The sequence below is a fragment of the Rutidosis leptorrhynchoides genome, chromosome 4, assembly GCF_046630445.1.
Source record: "Rutidosis leptorrhynchoides isolate AG116_Rl617_1_P2 chromosome 4, CSIRO_AGI_Rlap_v1, whole genome shotgun sequence".
Classification (NCBI taxonomy): domain Eukaryota; kingdom Viridiplantae; phylum Streptophyta; class Magnoliopsida; order Asterales; family Asteraceae; genus Rutidosis; species Rutidosis leptorrhynchoides.
In genome coordinates this window covers 464221206-464243361 of record NC_092336.1, presented here as the reverse complement: position 1 = coordinate 464243361, position 22156 = coordinate 464221206, and the positions used below count along the sequence as shown (strand labels likewise).

Below are 22156 nucleotides of genomic sequence, written 5' to 3'. Positions count from 1 at the left end.
GATTTTGATAGATTAATCATCACATCATACTTAACTATAAAGTATACGATTTATATATATATACTTGAGTGGTTAGAGTTAAACGTGCATTTTCCCTATTTTATATCCGTGCCTCCTCTTAAATTTAATAGTACAATGTGCATTAACCCTACTATTATAGCATAAAATTTCACACTATTAAAATCAATCAAGCATATGTATAGCATATGTATGTCAATCTCTTTTATATATATTAAAAGAGGAGTATTATCTCTCTTCATTAAAAGATCAAATCCATTTATGATCATAGGTTGACCATTCATTAAAGGTATTAGCTAACAAATATAAGACATTAGCTAATCATCATGTAAAAAGACATAAATGCCCTTAATCTTTGAACTGAGAATAAAAAAAGACACGCTTCTTCCAAAATTCAGATTATAATCGGCTCCTCTACACAGCATCGATTTTAATTGTTTATCTCTTCAAAGATTACGAAGATCGCAGATCACGTGCTTGTCTTTTAAGTCTAATCAACAGAGAAGAGGCATCGATTCAAGAAGAAACACCATTACAGGCGGCCTTCAATTGGATCGAAATATCACCATCTTCGTAATCTGTAAGTTTCACTTAGGGTTTTGCGTAATCTGTAATTTTATTACGGTTTTGGTACCATGAACATTCGATATGATCCGATATGATGATTTTTTTGTGTGATTAATGTTCATTCGCCAATCAAAATAAGCAACCTATTGAATGAAAATTTCCTACAATCAATTCGAGCGGCTCAGATGTATTCATTTTCGACTCCATACAAATTGAAAGTTGATGTAGAAAACACATTTATCTGATTATTGTGATTTCCGAAATTTTATAACAGTGATGGTGGTATGTGATTTTCCGATTTTTTAGAGATTTTTGAATAAAACTACGTTATCAATTAACCCTATTTCAGTTAGGGTTTATAATTAACCCTATTTCAGTTAGGGTTTATAATTATCAGTTATAATAGGTGTTAATTCAGTTAGGGATGATGAATTTTGTTTCAACTTCTTGATAAAGATGGTTACTATGCCTTAAATAATTTGCTATTATTCTTCTTCATCTTATTTGTTGAACACCCATCAATTACGATTACCATTATTATAGTAACTTTTTATGTTCTAAATTACCATGTTGCTGTCTTAGCTACAGAAGGGCCTATTTGATGGTTGATTTTGTTCAACTGCAGGTAAAAATCGCTACCTTACATTTGTATGTTAAATTCAAATTACTTCATTATACTTTGTGATTCTTTTATATATCCCTTCATTTTGAAATTCAAAAAAGTGGTGTGGAATGTGTAGCCATTATTGTGCAGAGCACCCCCAAAGATCATCAGTTGTAATTTCCATTTATTATTTTACTGTTTGACAGCTTTGGATTAGATCATTAGTTGTTAACGTATTTTTATGATCATCACACTTTCTTATGTTCGTTTCCTGGATTTCTGTCACTTTTGGTTTAGTTATCTATTTTATTTTTCATGTCAGCAGCATGTTAGAATCAATCAATCAGTTTAATCTTTGGACTGTTGATGTTACTAACAATTCAGGTTAATGTCATTCGCATGGTTTGGTGTTTTTGTTATTTATAATTACTAAAAATGTTCATACCTAACTCTTTTGTTGTATGTACTGGAAAGATTAATATGTACACAATCGTTCAGAAGTTTCATGTTTGCACAACAAAAGGATTTTACGACGGTAGTGTATATATTTGTATGTATCTGTATGTTAGGCTCTCATTATGCATGTATTTGGTGGTATGTAAATTGTTTCTAAGATGTTGCCATATTCATTATTCTTATATTCTTATAACCTTTATACCTCTATTCTTGCTTTGTTGTATCACCTATTTCCCAACCTAACATAAAAAAAAAAAAAAGGGACAGTCTTGATTTTGATGAATGTGTGATAGATTATTTGAGATGGCAGCAGCTGGACCGGAAATTGGTCGTGGATCCGAGCACCTACTGGACGCGCAGCAGGAGATATCGAAGCAATTACCAACATTTTTATGTTGTGTGATTTCAATAACAGGGGCCAAGACGTGTGAAGATTGAATTTAAGTGCACACAAGATATTCACTTCAAAGAAGCTCACGAGTTTAATAACAAGTCAGTTGTCGAGTACAAAACAAAGAAGTAAAGGAACCGTGATAAACAAAACTGGTCTTCTTAAGGTCGAGGTCTTTGTTTGGCGTTTAAAGAGGCAAAGTATCCCGACTCGTATGGAACTTGACAAGAGAGGCATTGACTTGGACTCCATATTATCTTTTCGTGCAATGTTGCTGTAGATGTTTGGTGGCATGTGTTTAATTGGTTGGAGGTCTTCTTTACTCCACCCTTGCTAATGGAAGACATCCTCCAAGGTAAAATAAGTTTGAATGTTTCGGATTCTACAAGGGTTGCCATAGTATGGATTTCGAGTTATTTGATTTTGAATTGGAATGATCCTCTAGCTCTAAACGAGATTCAAGCTAAGAGTTTCAGATGAATAGAAGAGTAAATAATTTTCGAATAAATTGGTTAGATTGGCTTTCGAATCCAAGTAATATTGGTTCTGTACGCATAGATTTAGTTGACCCAGGTTGAGCGTTTATTTCCTGGGTGAATTAAGTCACTGTATTTAGCTTGGGTTGTATTTTTCTGTATATATGCGTGATCCTGTGGTTTCATGTTTGTTGGCATGTAATTGTGATGCGTGATGCCTCAGCCCTCATGCATGTCCTACCTGGATACGTTCTCTATATTCTAATATCAATAATATTGATCGTTTGCTTTCCATTTTTTGTTTTTTGTTTTTTCGAGTATTAATAGCTCTACTATAGTTTTAAAATTCGTTTAATAATTTTAAAATCGGTTCATCTGAAAGCAATGAGACCATACTTAATACATTGTATGCTCATATAATTTGTGATAACATAGACTCTAACTTTCGATAATCTCATGTACAATGAGATCGTAGTAACCAAGATTATAGCACCAAAACCATAAATCTGCGTGCCAATTAGAACTTGATTTATATGATAAGTTCCCAAACCTACGACCCTATAATAATCAAATGTTGTTTCTTGGATGTAATAATCTCAAATAGGTTATTTAGTTTTACGAATGCAAATCAAACGCTACTTTAGTTCCTACAATCCTACCGCTATATTTATGACAAATTTATTTGGGTATGGTTGATACGTAGTGGTTGTGATCCTAAGTTCCTTGCAAAGGGTGTCAGGTTCGAATCTTGTCTATGACGAATATTTAGTGGTGGTCAGAGATGGGTTAGAAACAGCCAGGGAGCGATCATGTTGGACTACGTACATCAGAGTATGAGGTCGGATTACTCGTCATCCCGAGTAGCTCGAACATGACAAACCTTCTACCTTTTTATTTGGGTATGCTGTGAATCATGAGTAGTTTGTGCATAAATATTTGAACATGTGATATTTCTTATGCTAACAAATACATAAACTTATTTGAGAACGTATACACAATAAAAACTTCAAACAACTACAACAAACAAAATTTCGAAAGCACACTTTCAGTTTGCTACATTAAGAGCTACTATAAACTAACCATCTAGCCTAGGGGTGTTCAATATTTGATTTCAATCCGTTTAAACTGAAAAACAAATCGAATCCAAACCGGAAGAAAACGAACCGAATTTGAATTCGGTTTTCAAATCTGAATTTGATATCCGGTTCGGTTTTAGGTTTTTCCGAAAAATATATTAAATTATTAATTTATTGAAACAAAAATTTAGTTTAAAAACTCAAAATAGGAAACCAAAGTCAATTTTTATGAAAATTTAATTAAGTTACGATTTTTTTCGATTTTAACCGAAATCGAACGGAACCAAATTCAAATTTGATTTTTGATGCGGTTTCAGTTTTGAAATTGAATTCGGTTTTCCGGTTTGGTTTTCGGTGCTGGTCCTAAAATATTCAAAATCGAGAAAACCACACCGAATAAACTGAAGAAACTAAAAACTGAACCGATGAACACCCATAATTTCTAGCCAAGTTGATACAGGTTCAAGTAGTTTGTTGTATTGTTTATATTTATTTATTAAATTCAATTTGTTAACGTATTTTACATGGTAACTTTAACCCTCATGAACTATCATTCATTTACAACTATTACATACTACATTAACATCACAGAATTTCGAATGAGTGTTCCAATTCTTGCAGTTTATTCTATATGTATTCATTTTTATTAACATTTTATAACTAAACACATCGAATACATTTTTAATGCTTTTATAAATCAAAAGTGTGATAAACTGATAATCAGCTACTAAGCTCAAACCCTGCCCGTTTTCATTACTTTCTTGAATCTGTCTCAAAAAGTTATTATGGAGAATTTTCTGTAAGAAAACCCGCAAGTTTGCGGGTCTTACACTAGTCTGGAATAACAAAATAGCCACTAAAATATGATAAGGCCCCACCTACGTGGGGTAGCCAAGTCTCTTAAATTCGCTATAAGTTGCATTATAACCACCTTCTATTAATACGTTGGTTACAAGGTTTTATCTATTTTTGTGATTACTTTATTTATCAAAAAAAATTTCTTTTGTTGTTTCAACCAAAACCGATCGGTCCTCATCCTTTAGAATTTTTATGGAAGTACATAATTATGCCTTACCTTTATAAAGTAAAATGAAATTTGTCATGAAATCTCACTTGTAAGATGCAAGAGCACACATTTGACAAGTCAAAATCATACAGTATCTATAATTTGGTAATAATCATAGTAGCCTTTTGTACTTTTTGATAAAAGGTCATAGGCTTATTTTGTGAAATAATAACAAGATACTTTACACACAAAGTCAAATATTTTTTACAAGATATATTAAACTTGACATTTTCTATCCACGTGGCACTCCTCCATTCCTTCAAAGATACCTTTGACTTTTCCACGTTGCTAGTTTTCTCTACTTCAATTTATTTGAACTTAATATATTATTCACCTAACAATAATTAGCTACTTTTTTATATAACTTCCATTATATAAAATGATAAAAGCTAATGACCTTAATTAACTATTAACTTTACAAAGTGAAGGTGGAGTAGAATCCCAATTAAGCAATTCTTCTATCATTTGCATAACAACTCTATTTTCTTCATCTGTTTCTTGATCACAAGAACCACCATTCTCCACCACCGGGGACATCGTTTCTTCAACCGTCCCTTCCTTTCTCTTGCCGCCAAGTTCAACCTTCATTACCCAACCCGAACCTGATCCTTTTCCAGGACGTTTTTGCCATACTCCAAAATGAGAATTATCACTATCAAGACGTAAACATGTAAGTGAAGGTGATGGATCTTTGCAACATTTACGTAGCTTGGCTGCTAGGGCGGCCGCATGAATATCTGTATGTGATGATGAACAATTGTTGGAGGTGTTGTTCTTGTTTGTTGTCGGAAAATTTGTCTTTGCACTTTGTCCATTCATCAATATGGATGCTTGATCATATGCTCTTGCTGCTGCTTCTGCTGTCTCAAATGTTCCAAGCCAAATCCTTCGTTTTCTATGCATTGTATTCAAATTAGTCTGCTATATATGTATAAATTACTAGAATACATGTCAACAAAAATACATGTACATTAACCTCCATCTTACAAACACAAAACTACATACTAAGTAATTATTCATCTATATTTACAAGATGTTGTGTGAGTAAAATGGAGACCAATGAGTAAAGTGAAAATTATGATATTTAAAGGCGGTTAAAAAATGTTTTAAAAAATAGTTGAAAATGGTAAATAGCTAGTAGACTTACAAGAGTGGGTGTCTGATCTCTGAGACCCATGATCCCCATTGCCTTTGGCGGACACCTCTAAACTTCTTCGACTGTACCATGATATTTATTTATGCTTCTTATTAGTATGTGTATGTGTGTTTATGGTTTCACTGACACAATAATTTATAGAAGATGATGAGAATAATTGATCAAAAATGTATGGTAAAAGAAAGAGGAGTGGGAGATCATAAATTGTTATATACTCCGTGTGTGTATATATATATATATATATATATATATATATATATATATATATATATATATATATATATATATATATATATATATATATATATATATATATATATATATATATATATAGGAGAGAGATCAAGGGATAAGGAGTAAAATGAGGATAAGTAGATAACCACAGATCTGATTAAATTCAAAAAACACGCGGAAGGTCAATTTAGTAAATTGACAATTCTCATTAAAAGGCGTCAAAGAAAAAATAGCAAATAATTACTGTGGGGGTTTATGTTCTTCACACATTCATCCTAAATTTTCCCAGATCTACACTAAAATCACATGTGGATTCCCAATAACTATGAATTTAGGGTTGATGTTCGACGTTTTCATCTGTATTTTGCACAATTTAACCTGATTTGTCGTCAATTCGATTTCAATATTTAGGGTTTCAAAAATTAGGGTTCGCTCATTTACAAAAGTTACAGCGTCGACACAAGCTCATTAAAATATTGCGACCTGCTTCCGTTGAGTAATAAATACTCCATAATTAGCACTTCAGGGAGGTACTAATTCATTCAATTTTCTTTTATTTATGTATTTGCGTATATATCATGTTCATATACATCTAGTTGGTCCTCAGTGTTACAGATTTGGTAATATATTTTAATGTTAATGTGAAACATAGGTGCGATAATTGTATAGAGTTGTTACAGTTCCTCGAGGATTCTTACATACATCACTAAATTTGTTGCTCAAATTTTATTAGGTTATATGTCACAGTTCACAATTAATGGTAATTCCTTTATAGAGAAAATTATACTAGGCCGTTAGTCCTAATGAAGAAGCAGCGGAAGTGAATATCAAAATTTTAGATGTAACAATAGAACATTCAGAAAGAATTGAACATGTTAGTTCAATTATGAACATTTTGATTATGCTGATCATTTGTAATACACAATTAATTGACTCTTCATTACGATTGATATACATCCCAATATGTTTTTATAATGGGTATGTCAAAACCATGTTATAGTATTCAGATACTGAAATCTTAATGCCAATTATCTGTCCATGAATTATATCTATTGTCTAGTGTTAGTTTGTTCATATTATTGTCCAAACCTTTGAATATATACAATCAGTTCATTATATAAATTTGGCTAATGATGTCACAAGTTAGCACTGTTTTCTCATATTTGTTTTTTAAATTTTAAACATTATATGATAACTAACAATTAGACCATCTTATGGAGGTCTTTGATAGCAAGTTAGCTACATAAATATGACTTTTCTAGTTATCTGCATATACTCGAATTCTAGACAGGTTGAAGCCAAATTGTACAGGAGTTATTAAGAGGTTACATGAGGCAGACGGTATATTTTTATTAGACCATCTTATGCTGATTGCTCTGGTATTTTTGCTGGTAAGTTTTATTGAGTCTTGTGAATTGATTTTGGAGTTCTCAGAAAAAGATACGGAGTACAATTTTAACATCATTTTTCTTCTTCTTCCTTTTTACTAATATTTGGTACTCAGATGTTTGATGTTTTTGCTAATTCTGTTAGTCCATTGTTTTAGTTTGAATGGAACCATTAAGTACTTTTTTTTCTAGCTGCTGACTTAAAAAGTCAAAACTTGTAAATAATATGATTTTACTTGCTTAGTTTTCAGAAAAAATCTTTTACAAGATAAATACTTGTAATCATTTTTTTGTAAATACATAGCTTTGTAAGTATCTTTATACTCATGATTTTAAGGATTCATAAACTTCAAACTCTTATTTATCTTTGATGTACTCTATCTAACTAAAGTTAAAATTTGAGATACTTATTTTTTCAAAGCTTAATGCGTGAAATAATGATTTAAAAGATTTATGGTGTGTACAACTTAATTTTAGTGATTATAATTTTGTCATTTAGGATCAACATGAAGGGTGTTCACTTAAAGCTAGAGTTGAAGAGTACAAATTTGAAATGGCTACTTGTTTTTGAAATTGGTATGGTTTCTTTCTAGTCTTGTATGTTTGATAGTTTTTTTTTTCTTAAGGTGCATCTGAAATTTTGTGAAGACTTTTTTATATTCAAAATTGTTGCTCGATAGTTTCAATTTCAGATGATGAATATTAGTCAAGTGTAATGAATATCAGCATTTCAAATGATGAATATAGTTGCTAGATTATTTTAATGTTTTATTCTACCTCTTAATAATGATTAATTATTAAAACATTGTAGTTTTAACATGTACCGAGTATCTCTAATGTCAGTTTCATGGGTGGAAGTGAACCAAATGACTCGATAAATGAGCAAGAAGTTGCAGCTAAATATGTTAGTATAAGAACGTAGATGAATTAAATTTAATCCAAAATTATGAAGTTGAGGTGGAAGCAAGTGAACACTCATTTCTATCCTTCTCTATAGAACCACTTGATCCTACAAGGCGCTGCAACAGAATGATAGATGAATCTGATGTAAAATCTTATTATGTACGATAAATAAGTTAAATCTTATACAATTGTATTGTTGAAAAACAGTTGCCTTTTGTTACAGTTTGTGAGTGTATATCCATGGCTTTGTTATAGTTTGTGATTTCTAGACATGTTAAATATAAATGATGAATTATATACATGCCTCTTTGTATGACCAGACTCAGCTGGCCACATTCCCTCACAGCCAAAGTAATTCTCTCCAATTGTAGGTTACTTATATTTGATTATTTGATGGTTAAATACAAGAGGCTTACAGTGTATCAGTTTAAGGTTTTTGTAATTTGGAACTGCACTTTCCTCATCGAACTCATTAACATCTCTAATCACCCTTGAAAAGTTATATTCGATAAGTAAATTCTCCTCAACAAACTAATTTTGCTCACATTGGGTAGTATGCTTCCAAAATTGTCATTTGCAAAACTCGGTTATAAAAAAGATCAATAGAGCTTTCGTGTTCACTCTTCACCGTATCTTAAATCACGTTTGTGTGCGATCATAACATGTACAACTTTGAAAGAAATCGGATGTACGATAATAATTTCTCAACCATTTAACATTCCTTAGAATATAATTAGATGTACAATAATAATTTCTCAGTACTTTAACATTCATCAGATGCATGTTAACATGTTAACATTCATCGAATGCATGTTAACACGTTAACATTCATCAGATGCATGTTAACACGTTAACATTCATGTATGTTAACACGTTAACATTCATCAGATGCATGTTAACACGTTAAAATTCATTAGATGTATATTAACATGTTAACATTTATGTATGTTAATATATTAAGTAATAAATATAAAACATCCATAAGTTGTATGTTAACATCTATCAGTTGTATGTTAACATTCATCAAATGTTATACCATTACTAAATGAATGTTAACATTCACTAGACGTACAATAATATTAACATTCATGAGATGTACAATAATAAATTATCAACACGTTAACATTGTATGATAATATATTAAGTAATAAATATAAAAAATTCATTATATTTATGTTAACATTCACCAGATGTACAATAAAGATTATCATTCATGAGATGTATGTTAACATTTACCATATGTACAATAAATATTTTTCAGCACGTTAACATTCAAGAGATGTATGTTAACATATAATAACATTTTAAGTGACAAAACAACAAAAATCAGATACCATTAATGTTTATTATAATAACATTTCTCACCACTTCACTTTTCTCTTTGCTCCTTCAACCTACTCGGTATTACTTGGCCTTCACAATTCTCCTCTTGTCAGCAAATCTAACCCTCTTCATTTGCAGTGTTAAGGATGTTATCAACCTATGGATCTTGGAATCAATTGGATGATATATAAAAAGGCCATCAAAATGAAACTGATGATGAACCACTAGAAGAGAAAACTGTTGCTTTTATGGTTGGCAAAGTTTGTATGTGGAGTGTGACTGTTGATACTTCAAATATTCAGGCACCTATATGGCCTCGTACTGCAGCTGCCACCATCTTGTGCGTTGTTCAAGCAATGATATGGCCTCGTACTTCTCTTGATACATGTTAGGACCCATTTAAATAAATGTGTCAATTTGGGTTTCGTTTAGAAAGGGGAGTAATGTGTCAAACTGGTTGAATAAAACAAACCTGACTATTTGGGTTAAATAACTCGATTGGACGAGTTGGTATAATATCAATACTTGAACCATTTTGCACCAACAAAGTAACCAATTTCGTACAAATACTTTGAAATATGAATACTCAGACTCTTTGCTACCTGCAAACAAAATTAAGATATTGAGCAAAAGCCTGACTATTAAGTTCAAATTAAGCTGATAAAAATATATAATAACATATTTTGTGAGCGTATTAACATTCATTTGATGTATGATAATATTTTAAATGAAAAAAGGTAATCAAATTCAGTTGCCACCAACTATATGGTCTCGTACTGCAGCTGCCACCAACTATATGAACTCGTACTGTAGCTGTCACCATAAGGTAATTAAATTCTTATAAGATTAGAAATGCATTTCATATGAGTTCGGAGGTGAAAAAATGTATTTGTCATTCACAACTAATATAATCATATTGGTACACTAGTGTATTAAAATAAAAACAAGTTTTAACACAGAAAGATTCATGTTAACTTGAAACGAACTGTTTCGATCATTGTAACAACAATGACTTCTTTTGACCTCCACCCATTTGACCCACTGATTTTTCACTCTCTTATCTCCTATTTTCTACATTTTCCTAAAAAAAACATATACATATCCTAACTAAAGACACATCTCTATTTCATATGTCAATGAGGCATGGTTAATAACATCACATAACAACATATCATCATAAAAAAAAAAAAAATAAAAAAAATCATAACTCTATGTCTAAAGAACATGCACCTGACATGAAAAGCACTTCATAATAAGTCGTTGAACATAATCGGCGAAAACATTTCCTTTTTCTTCACAAGAAGATGATCAGGGCTACTCCTTTTGATATCTACCACAACCCCTCAATGTAAGAGCATCTAAGAAAATCTTTGGCGTTATCGAGCTAAAGGAGGTCCGCTGAATGCAAGCAATAAGCTCCGCATTTTTGTCTTCAACCTTTAACCATCTAACTGAATCTAAAATTCTAACACATATTAGTAGAAAACATTAATTTAAATAGAGAATTATAACAAACAACTTTAATGCACAACAAAAAATTTGAAAGAACAATACATGGGTTGATCCATCTTATCATATATTTGTCATCTTAGTATCTCACTTTACATACCTATCCCCTTACTATGAAACAAACACATATTAACTTAATCATGAATAAAAAACAGACTATATACACTAGAAGAAGGGGAGAGGAATAAAACAGAACGAAAATATACACAACATCATAATCTATCATTTAATCTATATACTCTGTAATAAAAACATTACACATGACGTCAATAACAAAATCAAGAAATTTACACTCAAAAGACAAATTAAAATAGTTACCTTGTAACAATCATTTAAATATAAGCATTCCATCATAATTTCATAGCCCTCATGAGGAAAATTGGGCGGGTTAAACAGGTTGATCAACTGATCCATATATATGTATATAATTGATTAGAATTATAGACAAGATTATCTTAAACTAACGGTAGTAAATAGACTATACAATGACAGTACAATGTACCGTAATGACCAATTGTTTCACTAAAAACACTTTATTTAAACCTGTCCACACAACACTGTAAACTAAAAGAAATCAAGATAGTCGCAATTGAGCTTCTATCAGGTATAAGTTGAAAATGTGTACCAAATCAAGGGTAACGTTGTAAAAGCACATTCTTATCAAACATATCGAGTCGTATCTTACATGTAACCACTTATTCTTACACACGTAAATCAGTTGCATATAGAGCTAGCTTAACTAAACACGGTTTTCAAATAATTAAAAGATCGAATCAATTCAAACTTGTCCAAATCATACTAAATTACCATATAGAACTTGCTTAACTAAACATAGTGTCATATAAACACTTTTGAGTTGACATGAATCTTCTATAGTCAATCTCAGACTTGCACCATGCTCAATTGGCTAATGAATCAATCTTGAGCTTAAGCTAAATGCATTCAACAAAAATTTAAGCTTTGCTAAGCTCAACTTGACTCATTTAGCATCCTCCTCATATGACTTTCAAGTGTGTATGTGTGTAAGAGAGACATGGGTATGAAATAGGTGGTGCCTGAGCAATATCCGGAAATCAAAGGAAATACTAAAATAGAGGTTAAGTGACTGAGAATTTTAATCAAACATGTGGTGTGCAACCAAAATGTAGTGTATCATATGATATGTTCCATGTATCAGTAGTCAATTTAAAATAATAAATTAATCATATTCAGTCTTCAAACTCAATTGCTTATAGATTAGCTTCAATTTTCTCAACTTGATAAACTAAAACTGAATTGAATATAATATTTTGCTAGAAGAAGCTGGTTTTATCAAATAGTAACTGCTCATCTTCAATTACCAAAACATGATGATTCTCTGGTTTTAGAAGATGGTTTTCAGACTATGAACAATTGAAAACGTATCTGCAATTAAAATAAAAGAATCAGAATTACTAAAATCAGATGATAATCTCAACTACGAACTACTGAAAATAGAATTAATGAAATTGAATCATAATGACAGCTATAAGAAAGCCACTGACATAGAAATTGATATTGACTTAAACAGAATGAATCGATTAACCTGAATGAGTATGAACGCTTCTCTAATCTGAATCAATTAACCTATATGAGTATGAACGCGTCTCTAATCGTATGAAGAAGGGGTTAATTGGTTGTATGAAGTGAAGTTGAAATAAAACATGTAACTGATTTAGGTTGGATTGTCCATGGAAGTGACGAGAAATAGATGAATCATGTAATATGTAATAGACCAAAATACCCTTGTTGATGTTGACAGAATACATTGTCGGATCACCGAATAAGATAGAGAAGAGGTCGATGAGAACAGATTGAATGGTTAGATGACTGCTTATCCCCTTATCCCCAATTAACCCACTTAGCATATATATATATATATATATATATATATATATATATATATATATATATATATATATATATATATATATATATATATATATATATATATATATATATATATATATATATAGGCAGGATCAATAGGGAAGTAACCAATCGGGGGGAAGCGGGGGGAAGCAAATTTTTTTTTCATTTTTTTTGAATTTTTTTTTCCGGCATCAAGATCACACGAAAATATGAACATTTAGAAGAGATACTTCGTGATGAATGTTATTATTTAGGCGGGAAAATGATCAACAAAAATAACATTCAAGATAATATTGTTCGTGAAGAATATGAACGTTTTTTTTTCATGTTTTGTGAAGTAAAATTTAGCCCGATTTAGAGTTTAGGGTTTAGGGTTTGGTGTTTTGGGTTTATGGAAATAAACCCAAAACACCAAACCCTAAACCTTAAACCCTAAACCCTAAACCCTAAACTCTAAACCGTTCGTGTTAAAAACTCAATCTAAATCCTAAATGTAAACCCTAAATCTAAACCCTAACCCTAAATTTCTAAACCCTAATATCTAAACCCTATAAACCCTAATATCTAAACCCTAATATCTAAACCCCAATAGCTAAAACCTCAAAATACGCTCGAAAAATACGATAATTGTTATATATTACTTCTTTGAGCGTTTTCCCGCTAAAATAAAAACATTTATCACAAAGTGTCTCTACTAAATGTTCATATTTTCATCTCATCTATAATGTTCGTGAACAAAGTTTTTTCAAAAAATGAAAAAAAAAAGTTTTTGCTTCCCCCCGCTTCCCCCCGAATGGTTACTTCCCTCTTGATCCTACCACTATATATATATATATATATATATATATATATATATATATATATATATATATATATATATATATATATATATATATATATATATATATATGTATATATCTATATATGTATATATATACATATCTATATCTATATATGTATATATGTATATATATATACACACACATATATATATACACATATATATGTATACATATATATATGTATACATATATATATGTATATGTATATATATATATATGTATATATATATATATATGTATATATATATATATATGTATATATATATATATATATATATATATATATATATATATATATATATATATATCATGGGAGGCTCTGAGGGGGAGCAAAGTGATCGACCGCTCAGGGCCCATGATTTTCAGGGGTCCAATTTTTCTATATATGCAGACATAATTGAAGATTTGGAAGCAGTGGAACTAGGAAAACATAACTGAAGCAGCGAAGACAAATTACAATAAGCCCAGAAATAAAAATCAAAGACCTCGAAAAAATAGAACTCAAAGTCCACTAGCATTCTAGCAAGGCCGAAAGGGTCTATTATAATTTATATTATTCGTTAGGACCTAATGGCCTTTTTTTTACCTCGTTCTAGGCCTTTAAAATACTCGGGACTGGCCCTGCTGTTAGACTTACTTTACATGACGAGCTCCTTGTACATGTCCATTGTGCTCATGCAATGAGATCATTTTGATACTAGGTGTAAATCTAAACCGATCACGAACTGTGGGTAAGATCATTATACATAATTGATGGTAGGTGTAAATCTAAATTGATCACGAATTCGTAAGTAAAAGGAAATTAAGAATCTAAGGGCCTTTCAATATGTTATACAACACCTCGGTAATTTCCATTGATCTGTATTCATAGGTGCCTTTTTTTACCGCCTCGCTCGGGGCATTGGAAAACTCAGGAATGTATATATATGTATATTGTTAACACCTATTTCCTTATGAGGTAAGGCTTAGTGTGTCAACAAAATACTAGAAGTAATCTAGCTTTAGGAGGGCGGAGTGTTGCCGATTGATTTTTACCCTCGGGAAATAATCCCTGCAGACCCGGATCACAAGTGTAGAAACTTGTGGGGTAGCTTAATCAATCTGTCGTCCGTAGAGCGTAAAAGTGCTAGCCGGATGACTTCTCGTGAGAGAAAGTAGAGAGAAAGAGAAGTGAAGTCTTAGCTCTCAAAGTTGTCAGAATGTCTGAACTGTGTAAAATGACGACCCAAGGGGTCTATTTATAGTGTCAGATCCACCAGATTGTTTGGGGACACGTGTCAGATGATGATACGTTCTGTTATTCGTGATCCGAAATTTATGCTGAAAGGGCCGTTCTCCGGCGAGGGCTTACACGCTAGGCGGCCTTCAGGGCTTACGCATGACGGAGCAGCCTGTACAACGGAGAACGCTGGACGGTTAACTCCACAAAACTGTTGTTTCCAGCCTTCCTGATGCTACTTTTATGCAACCATTATACCTTTTATGCGTGTATTCGATAGGATACACCATTAAGTCCCCCCAGTTTAATGACTTAAGCATTTGAAAATTGATTAAGTTGTTAAACTTGGAATAACGCATGCCAACCAAGTCTTCACGTTTTCCTTTTGCATTGGGAAGCACATCACAGGCATTAAATGATAGGCGAATTTTACTGACATTGTGATGATTGATTTTTGCACAGCTAAAATATCGCACGCGCCTCTAGCCGTAAAAGGACTTTTCGATGTATTCACCTTTTTATCTTGTCCTTACACGTGTGTGGCTGAAAACAAAACCCCCAAAATCACCACTGATTACAGCTGTTATATCTCTTTGCTTTTTAACCACCATAAACCCTAACCGATCATTTACTTTTACAACTTCCTTCTACAGTATTCATCTGTAAGGACCCGTTCATATACATTATAAACGATTCACAATAGTTGATTACATCGCGAGGTATTTGACCTCTATATGATACATTTTACAAACATTGCATTCGTTTTTAAAAGACAAAATTTCTTTACAACGAAAGTTGACGGCATGCACACCATTTCATAATACATCCAACTATAATTGGCTTAATAATAATCTTGATAAACTCAATGACTCGAATGCAACGTCTTTCAAAATATGCCATGAATGACTCCAAGTATTATCCTTAAAATGAGCTAATGCACAGCGGAAGATTTCTTTAATACCTGAGAATAAACATGCTTTAAAGTGTCAACTAAAAGGTTGGTGAGTTCATAGGTTTATCATAACAATCATTTTAATATATTAATAGACCACAAGATTTCCGTTTATAAATATATGTACACTCGCAAGTGTATAAAAGTATTCTATAAGTTGTAGGCACCCGGTAACAAGCCTTAACATTCATGTTTTACCCTCTGAAGTACACCAGATCAGGTGTGTTTAAAATAACCTCGAAGTACTAAAGCATCCCATAGTCAGGATGGGGTTTGTCAGGCCCAATAGATCTATCTTTAGGATTCGCGCCTACCGTACATAGACAAGTAGTTTAATGTTACCAAGCTAAGGGTATATTTCTGGTTTAAACCCACGTAGAATTAGTTTTAGTACTTGTGCCTATTTCGTAAAACATTTATAAAAACAGCGCATGTATTCTCAGTCCCAAAAATATATATAAAAGGGAGCAAATGAAACTCACAATACTGTATTTCGTAGTAAAAATACATATAACGTCATTTAACAAGTGCAAGGTTGGCCTCGGATTCACGAACGTATCAATATTGAGATTCAATATTGCAGGAAAGTACGTAGACGCAACGGAGATGATAAACACTAGATTGACCTCACGAGCATACCCATGAACCATACCCATTGAAAGGACCCGTTCATATACATTATAAATGATTCACAATAGTTGATTACATTGCGAGGTATTTGACCTCTATATGATACATTTTACAAACATTGCATTCGTTTTTAAAAGACAATCTTTCTTTACATCGAAAATTGACAGGCATGCATACCATTTCATAATATCCACTATCCAACTATAAATTGATTTAATAATAATCTTTGATGAACTCAATGACTCGAATGCAACGTTCTTCGAAATATGCTATGAAAGACTCCAAGTAATATCTTTAAAATGAGCAAATGCACAGCGGAAGATTTCTTTAACACCTGAGAATAAACATGCTTTAAAGTGTCAACCAAAAGGTTGGTGAGTTCATTAGTTTATCATAATCATTTATTTCCATCATTTTAATAGACCACAAGAATTTCATTTCCAGTTCTCATAAATATACGTCCCATGCATAGAGACAAAAATAATCATTCATATGGTGAACACCTGGTAACCGACATTAACTAGATACATATAAGAATATCCCCTATCATTCCAGGATCCTCCTTCGGACATGATATAAATTTCGAAGTACTAAAGCATCCGGTACTTTGGATGGGGTTTGTTAGGCCCAATAGATCTATCTTTAGGATTCGCGTCAATTAGGGTGTCTGTTCCCTAATTCTTAGATTACCAGACTTTAATAAAAAGGGGCATATTCGATTTCGATAATTCAACCATAGAATGTAGTTTCAATTACTTGTGTCTATTTCGTCAAATATTTATAAAAGCGCATGTATTCTCAGTCCCAAAAATATAAAGGGTAAAAAGGCAAATGAAACTCACCATACTGTATTTCATAGTAAAAATACATATAACGTCATTGAACAAGTGCAAGGTTGGCCTCAGATTCATGAACCTAAATTAATTATATATATTTATGTGTTGGTCAATATTTGTCTAACAAATTAGGTCAAGTCATAGTGTACCACAATCCTAATGCTCGAGACTAATATGCAAAAGTCAACAAAAGTAAATTTGACTCAAAATAATTTCCAAAAATCTATACATGATTAATATATAGTTTAAATATCGTCGTTTTATATTTTTAAATATTTTTAAAAGATTTATTAGAGTAAATAATATAATTTATTTATTAATAAATAAAATTTTATATTAAATTTATATAATAAAATATACTTTTATATATATTTAAGTAATAAAATTTATAGGGTTCATTTAATATCATAAAGATAATATGATAGGTATTATTAAAGTAAGTTATTACATGTAGTAAAATATGTTTGTATCACATATTTATTTGATAAAATAATATCTATAATGATAGTAAGTAAAAGTTGTATTATTTTGTAATAATAATTATTATTATAAAAATATCAATATTTATAATTACTAGGATGATATTATGATAAAACGATAATTCTAATTATGATAACTTTAATATTTACGATAATTTTTAATATTATCTTTAAAATAATAATTCTATTTAAAATAATAATAATAATGATATTTTATAGTAACAATGACATTTCTATTAAAATGATAATTTTTGTTAAAATGATAGTTTTAATACTAACGATACTTTTAATAATAATAGTAATGATAAAAATAATAAGAACGATAATTTTATCTAAATCAATATCTTATAATATTTTAATTTCATCATGAAACTCTTACCCATTATTTCCTAATCGTTTCGTTTAATAGCTTTTAATCGTCTTTTATATCGTGTTCATAATAATGATAATAATAGTAATCAAAATAATTAGGTGTTACAAATATTTGTTTTAATTACACTAATATTAATAATGATAGTTACTATAACATTATTAACGATAATACTAATAATTATCTTAATGATAATATAGTAATAATAATAATAACATTAATGATAACTATTTTTAAATAATGATATATATATTAATAATGATAATAATAATAATAATACCAATAATAATAATAATAATAATTGGATAATAATAATAAAACTAATTATAACTTTAACGATAATAACGATAGTAATAAAAAAATAACAATTTTTAATGATAAATCCCTTTTATTGATAAATATAATAATAATGATAATAATAAGATAAAACTAGAATGACGATAAAAACGACGATAATAATAATCATTTTTAATAAAAATATCGAAAATTCAATTGATTATAACTTCTAATCCGTTCATCGAAACCATTCGATATCTAAAGGAAAATTTCTTAATTTTTCGCTAGCTTTCTAAAGACATGCATATCTTATACCTTATCTTAACCGCAAGTGTAACTAATTCAAGATTCAACCTAACCTGTCTAAGGGCAATATCAAAAGTACAAGCATGCATAATCCTAAATACTCAAGCACTAGTCAGGGATACACTATTAGTATGTAAAAGTTAAATTATGAGTACTCACGTATCAATATTGAGATTCAATATTGCAGGAAAGGTACGTAGACGCAACGGAAATGATAAACACTATATTGACCTCACGAGCATACCCATGAACCATACTCAATCACCTCCATAGCTATAACCCATAATTTCCTTAATCCTATCCCACTCGAAAAACAATTTCGAAATCACTCGGACAGCACTCCGTCGTAATATTTTATGTATACTAATAATATCTTGAAATAATACGGAGTAAATATATATATGTAAATCGATTGAGAGAGTTTAGAGAAAAATATTTTCAAGTTTCTATGAAATAATGAAACCTATTGAATTCTATTTATAATACATTTTTGAATTATTAAAGTGAATTATTAAAGTATGAATTATTAAAGTGAATTATTAAAGTATGAATTATTAAAGTGAATTATTAAAGTATGAATTATTAAAGTGAATTATTAAAGTATGAATTATTAAAGTGAATTATTAAAGTTAAAGTAAAGTAAAAATAAAGTAAAGGTAAAGTTTAAGTATAGTAAAAGTATAAAACTACATAACACGTATAATACGCGTATAAATATATATAATATTAATTTAAATCATTATATATATTTAATAAAATAAAATATAAATATCGTTATCTTTATCATACTAGTTAAGTAATGAGTTGTCAAAAGTGGTTCTAGATATTTATAAAAGTTATATACGTTTTAATAATAAAGTTCTTTTTAAACTGAAAACGTTTTTGTACGTTTGAAACTAAATAGATCAATCGAGTCTTTATAAGATTCAATCTTCCACTATCCTTTGTCTAGTTCTCAATGATTAATAATTTGTTCTTATTTATAAATCACTTTACCATTTTCCAAATATTGTTAAAATAGAAAGATTTCTCAAATCAACGTGGGCCTTTCAACAGAGACTTGTAATCATAATTCAATATATCTGATAATTCAATCATTTGATCTTATCTTCTAATTCCATTGATAAACATTTTGAAACAGATACAATCATATAAAGTATTTAATCTAATATTCTGTTTACGTTTCAAGTTATAATATATATACACATATACATATATAATCATATTCGTTTAATGGTTCATGAATCGTTGGAACTTGGTCGAGGTTGAATGAATGTATGAACATAGTTTAAAATTCTTGAAATTTAACTTAACAAATATTGCTTATCGTGTCGGAAACATATAAAGATTAAAGTTTAAATTTGGTTGGAAATTTCCGGGTTGTCACAGTACCTACCCGTTAAAGAAATTTCGTCCCGAAATTTGAGTGAAAAGGTCGTGAATGATAATAAGTATGTTTTCATGATGCATACGGGCTTAAAATTAGAGTTTTATTATCAGCGAATAATTTGGATAAACAATCCATTTATATGAAGAGTACGAATGAAGCTAACATAGAAGAGTGAAATGAGTAAGTGTAGATTCATCTTATCATTTGACGTAGATATGATTGATTTCCAGATTTCAAGAGATTTGAAGAAAATCTTCTTAATAAGATTTGACTCTCCGGTAATCAAGGGAATTAGGATCCGCTTTAAATGCGATCGTCCATTTTAATTGTTCTGTCGGAGATTTTCTTATAAATTCACCTCCTTCGTTTCCTTACAACTCACACCTTCTGTTGATGCATTTAATGCAAGTCCCTAGACATCTACCCACGTCCATTGCAGGTACAACAGATTACAGGCTACCATGATTGTTCGTTATTATACTATCCGTGTTTGTATGTGGTTACAGGAACTGCAGGAACGAGATTTAGATGTTTGACTATGTTAGACTTAGTCAGACATACGAGTGAAGCCTCACTAGTACAACTGACAGGCTCATACGCATGGTTGATGCTGAGCTATGTCACAATTACGACCTAAATAAGAAGACACGAGTGAGTGATCACCCGTACGGCTGATGAAGCCAACTCGTACGTGTGATGAATGAATCGTATGGGTGAGTCAACAGCAGGGGTATATAAAGTCATATGTTCTTCATTTTAGGTTAAGCCTCTCATTTGTTACACACACTCAGATCTAGTGAGCTCCTCCGATTCTCTCTCAGTCCAAATCACCCAGGTGGTGAATAATATCTCTAGGTGTTGATCTAATCACACTTGATTTAGCTGTGATTTGACTAAATTAATCAAAAAAAACTTAACCTATTCACTAGAGGATTTGATTCACTTATTCCGCCATTGTGTGAGTTAAATCTGTTGATTTCTAAGTTCCTAGTCATGTTTCATCACCTTCTATTCTTTCCCCCTCAACTCATATTTTAAAGTATTCATCAATATGCTCCATCCAGTTCTGATTCTCGATATACTTCTAACTTTCATATCGGTCATTCTTCTTTTTCATCTACCGCTGGAAGAATCTATTTACTTCTACTATACTCTTGGGTTTATAGTGTTTCTAGTTCTCCCGTGTCTTTATATTGCTATATGCATCGATATATATGGTTTATAATTTATGGTTTATCGTTGGGCTTTATATGTTCCCTTATATTTCAAAGTCTCTGCTTCTGTCTTCTATAATCATTATCATTCACAATTAATGCTCTCTTTTATTTGCTACAATTTGTACCCCAATTTCTATTTCGGAGTTTTGTCCTTTCGTTTCTTCTTCTTGCGATTAAGCACCGCTTGTAATGGTCCAGAATTCACAGATATGAATTTTGAAATGAACATTGTTAATGTTCTAGGAAGGAAATTGTGATGGCACGATCTTGACTTGTCAAATTACTAGAATACCTTGGAAAAGGCCAAATCATCAAGAAATATTTTCTTGATATTTTAGAGGTTAAATAGAATACAAGAGTCGTATTACATGGCACATGATGATGTTATGATCTGTGAATCATCACGTTCCATTTAGAAACTCAGCATGACTTACTGTAATATAATCACGTTGATCAAGTGTCATTATATTATACTAATTCATGCTTCAGTTCCCAACACTACTTCAAAATATTTCTATTTTAAACTTGAATGTTTCAGAATTTAGAAACTAAAATAGTTTCTTTTATGATGTAATACAGATA

General features: G+C 30.8%; 1 protein-coding gene and 2 long non-coding RNA genes across 4 annotated transcripts; 1 reads left to right on the top strand and 2 right to left on the bottom strand.

Moving 5' to 3' along the window:
* Window positions 1-438: 438 nt before the first annotated feature.
* LOC139844466 (uncharacterized) lies at window positions 439-2806 on the top strand. Its single transcript, XR_011757968.1, has 2 exons — window positions 439-598; window positions 1913-2806. It is a non-coding gene; the product is annotated as an uncharacterized lncRNA (long non-coding RNA).
* Window positions 2807-4842: 2036 nt separating this feature from the next.
* Window positions 4843-5964, bottom strand: LOC139844465 (ethylene-responsive transcription factor WIN1-like). Of its 2 annotated transcripts, none has more exons than XM_071834694.1 (2): window positions 5802-5964; window positions 4843-5549 (listed from the first exon to the last, which is right to left on the bottom strand). In XM_071834694.1, the coding sequence occupies exons 1-2, from the start codon at window positions 5879-5881 to the stop codon at window positions 5057-5059; spliced, it is 573 nt and encodes a 190-aa protein (XP_071690795.1). In that variant the 5' UTR covers window positions 5882-5964; the 3' UTR covers window positions 4843-5056. The 2 variants fall into 2 exon arrangements, with proteins under 2 accessions (XP_071690795.1, XP_071690796.1); XM_071834695.1 differs by having other exon boundaries at window positions 4843-5540.
* Window positions 5965-9502: 3538 nt separating this feature from the next.
* On the bottom strand, window positions 9503-13021 carry LOC139844464 (uncharacterized). Its single transcript, XR_011757967.1, has 4 exons — window positions 12732-13021; window positions 10889-12571; window positions 10131-10260; window positions 9503-10035 (listed from the first exon to the last, which is right to left on the bottom strand). It is a non-coding gene; the product is annotated as an uncharacterized lncRNA (long non-coding RNA).
* Window positions 13022-22156: the final 9135 nt, after the last annotated feature.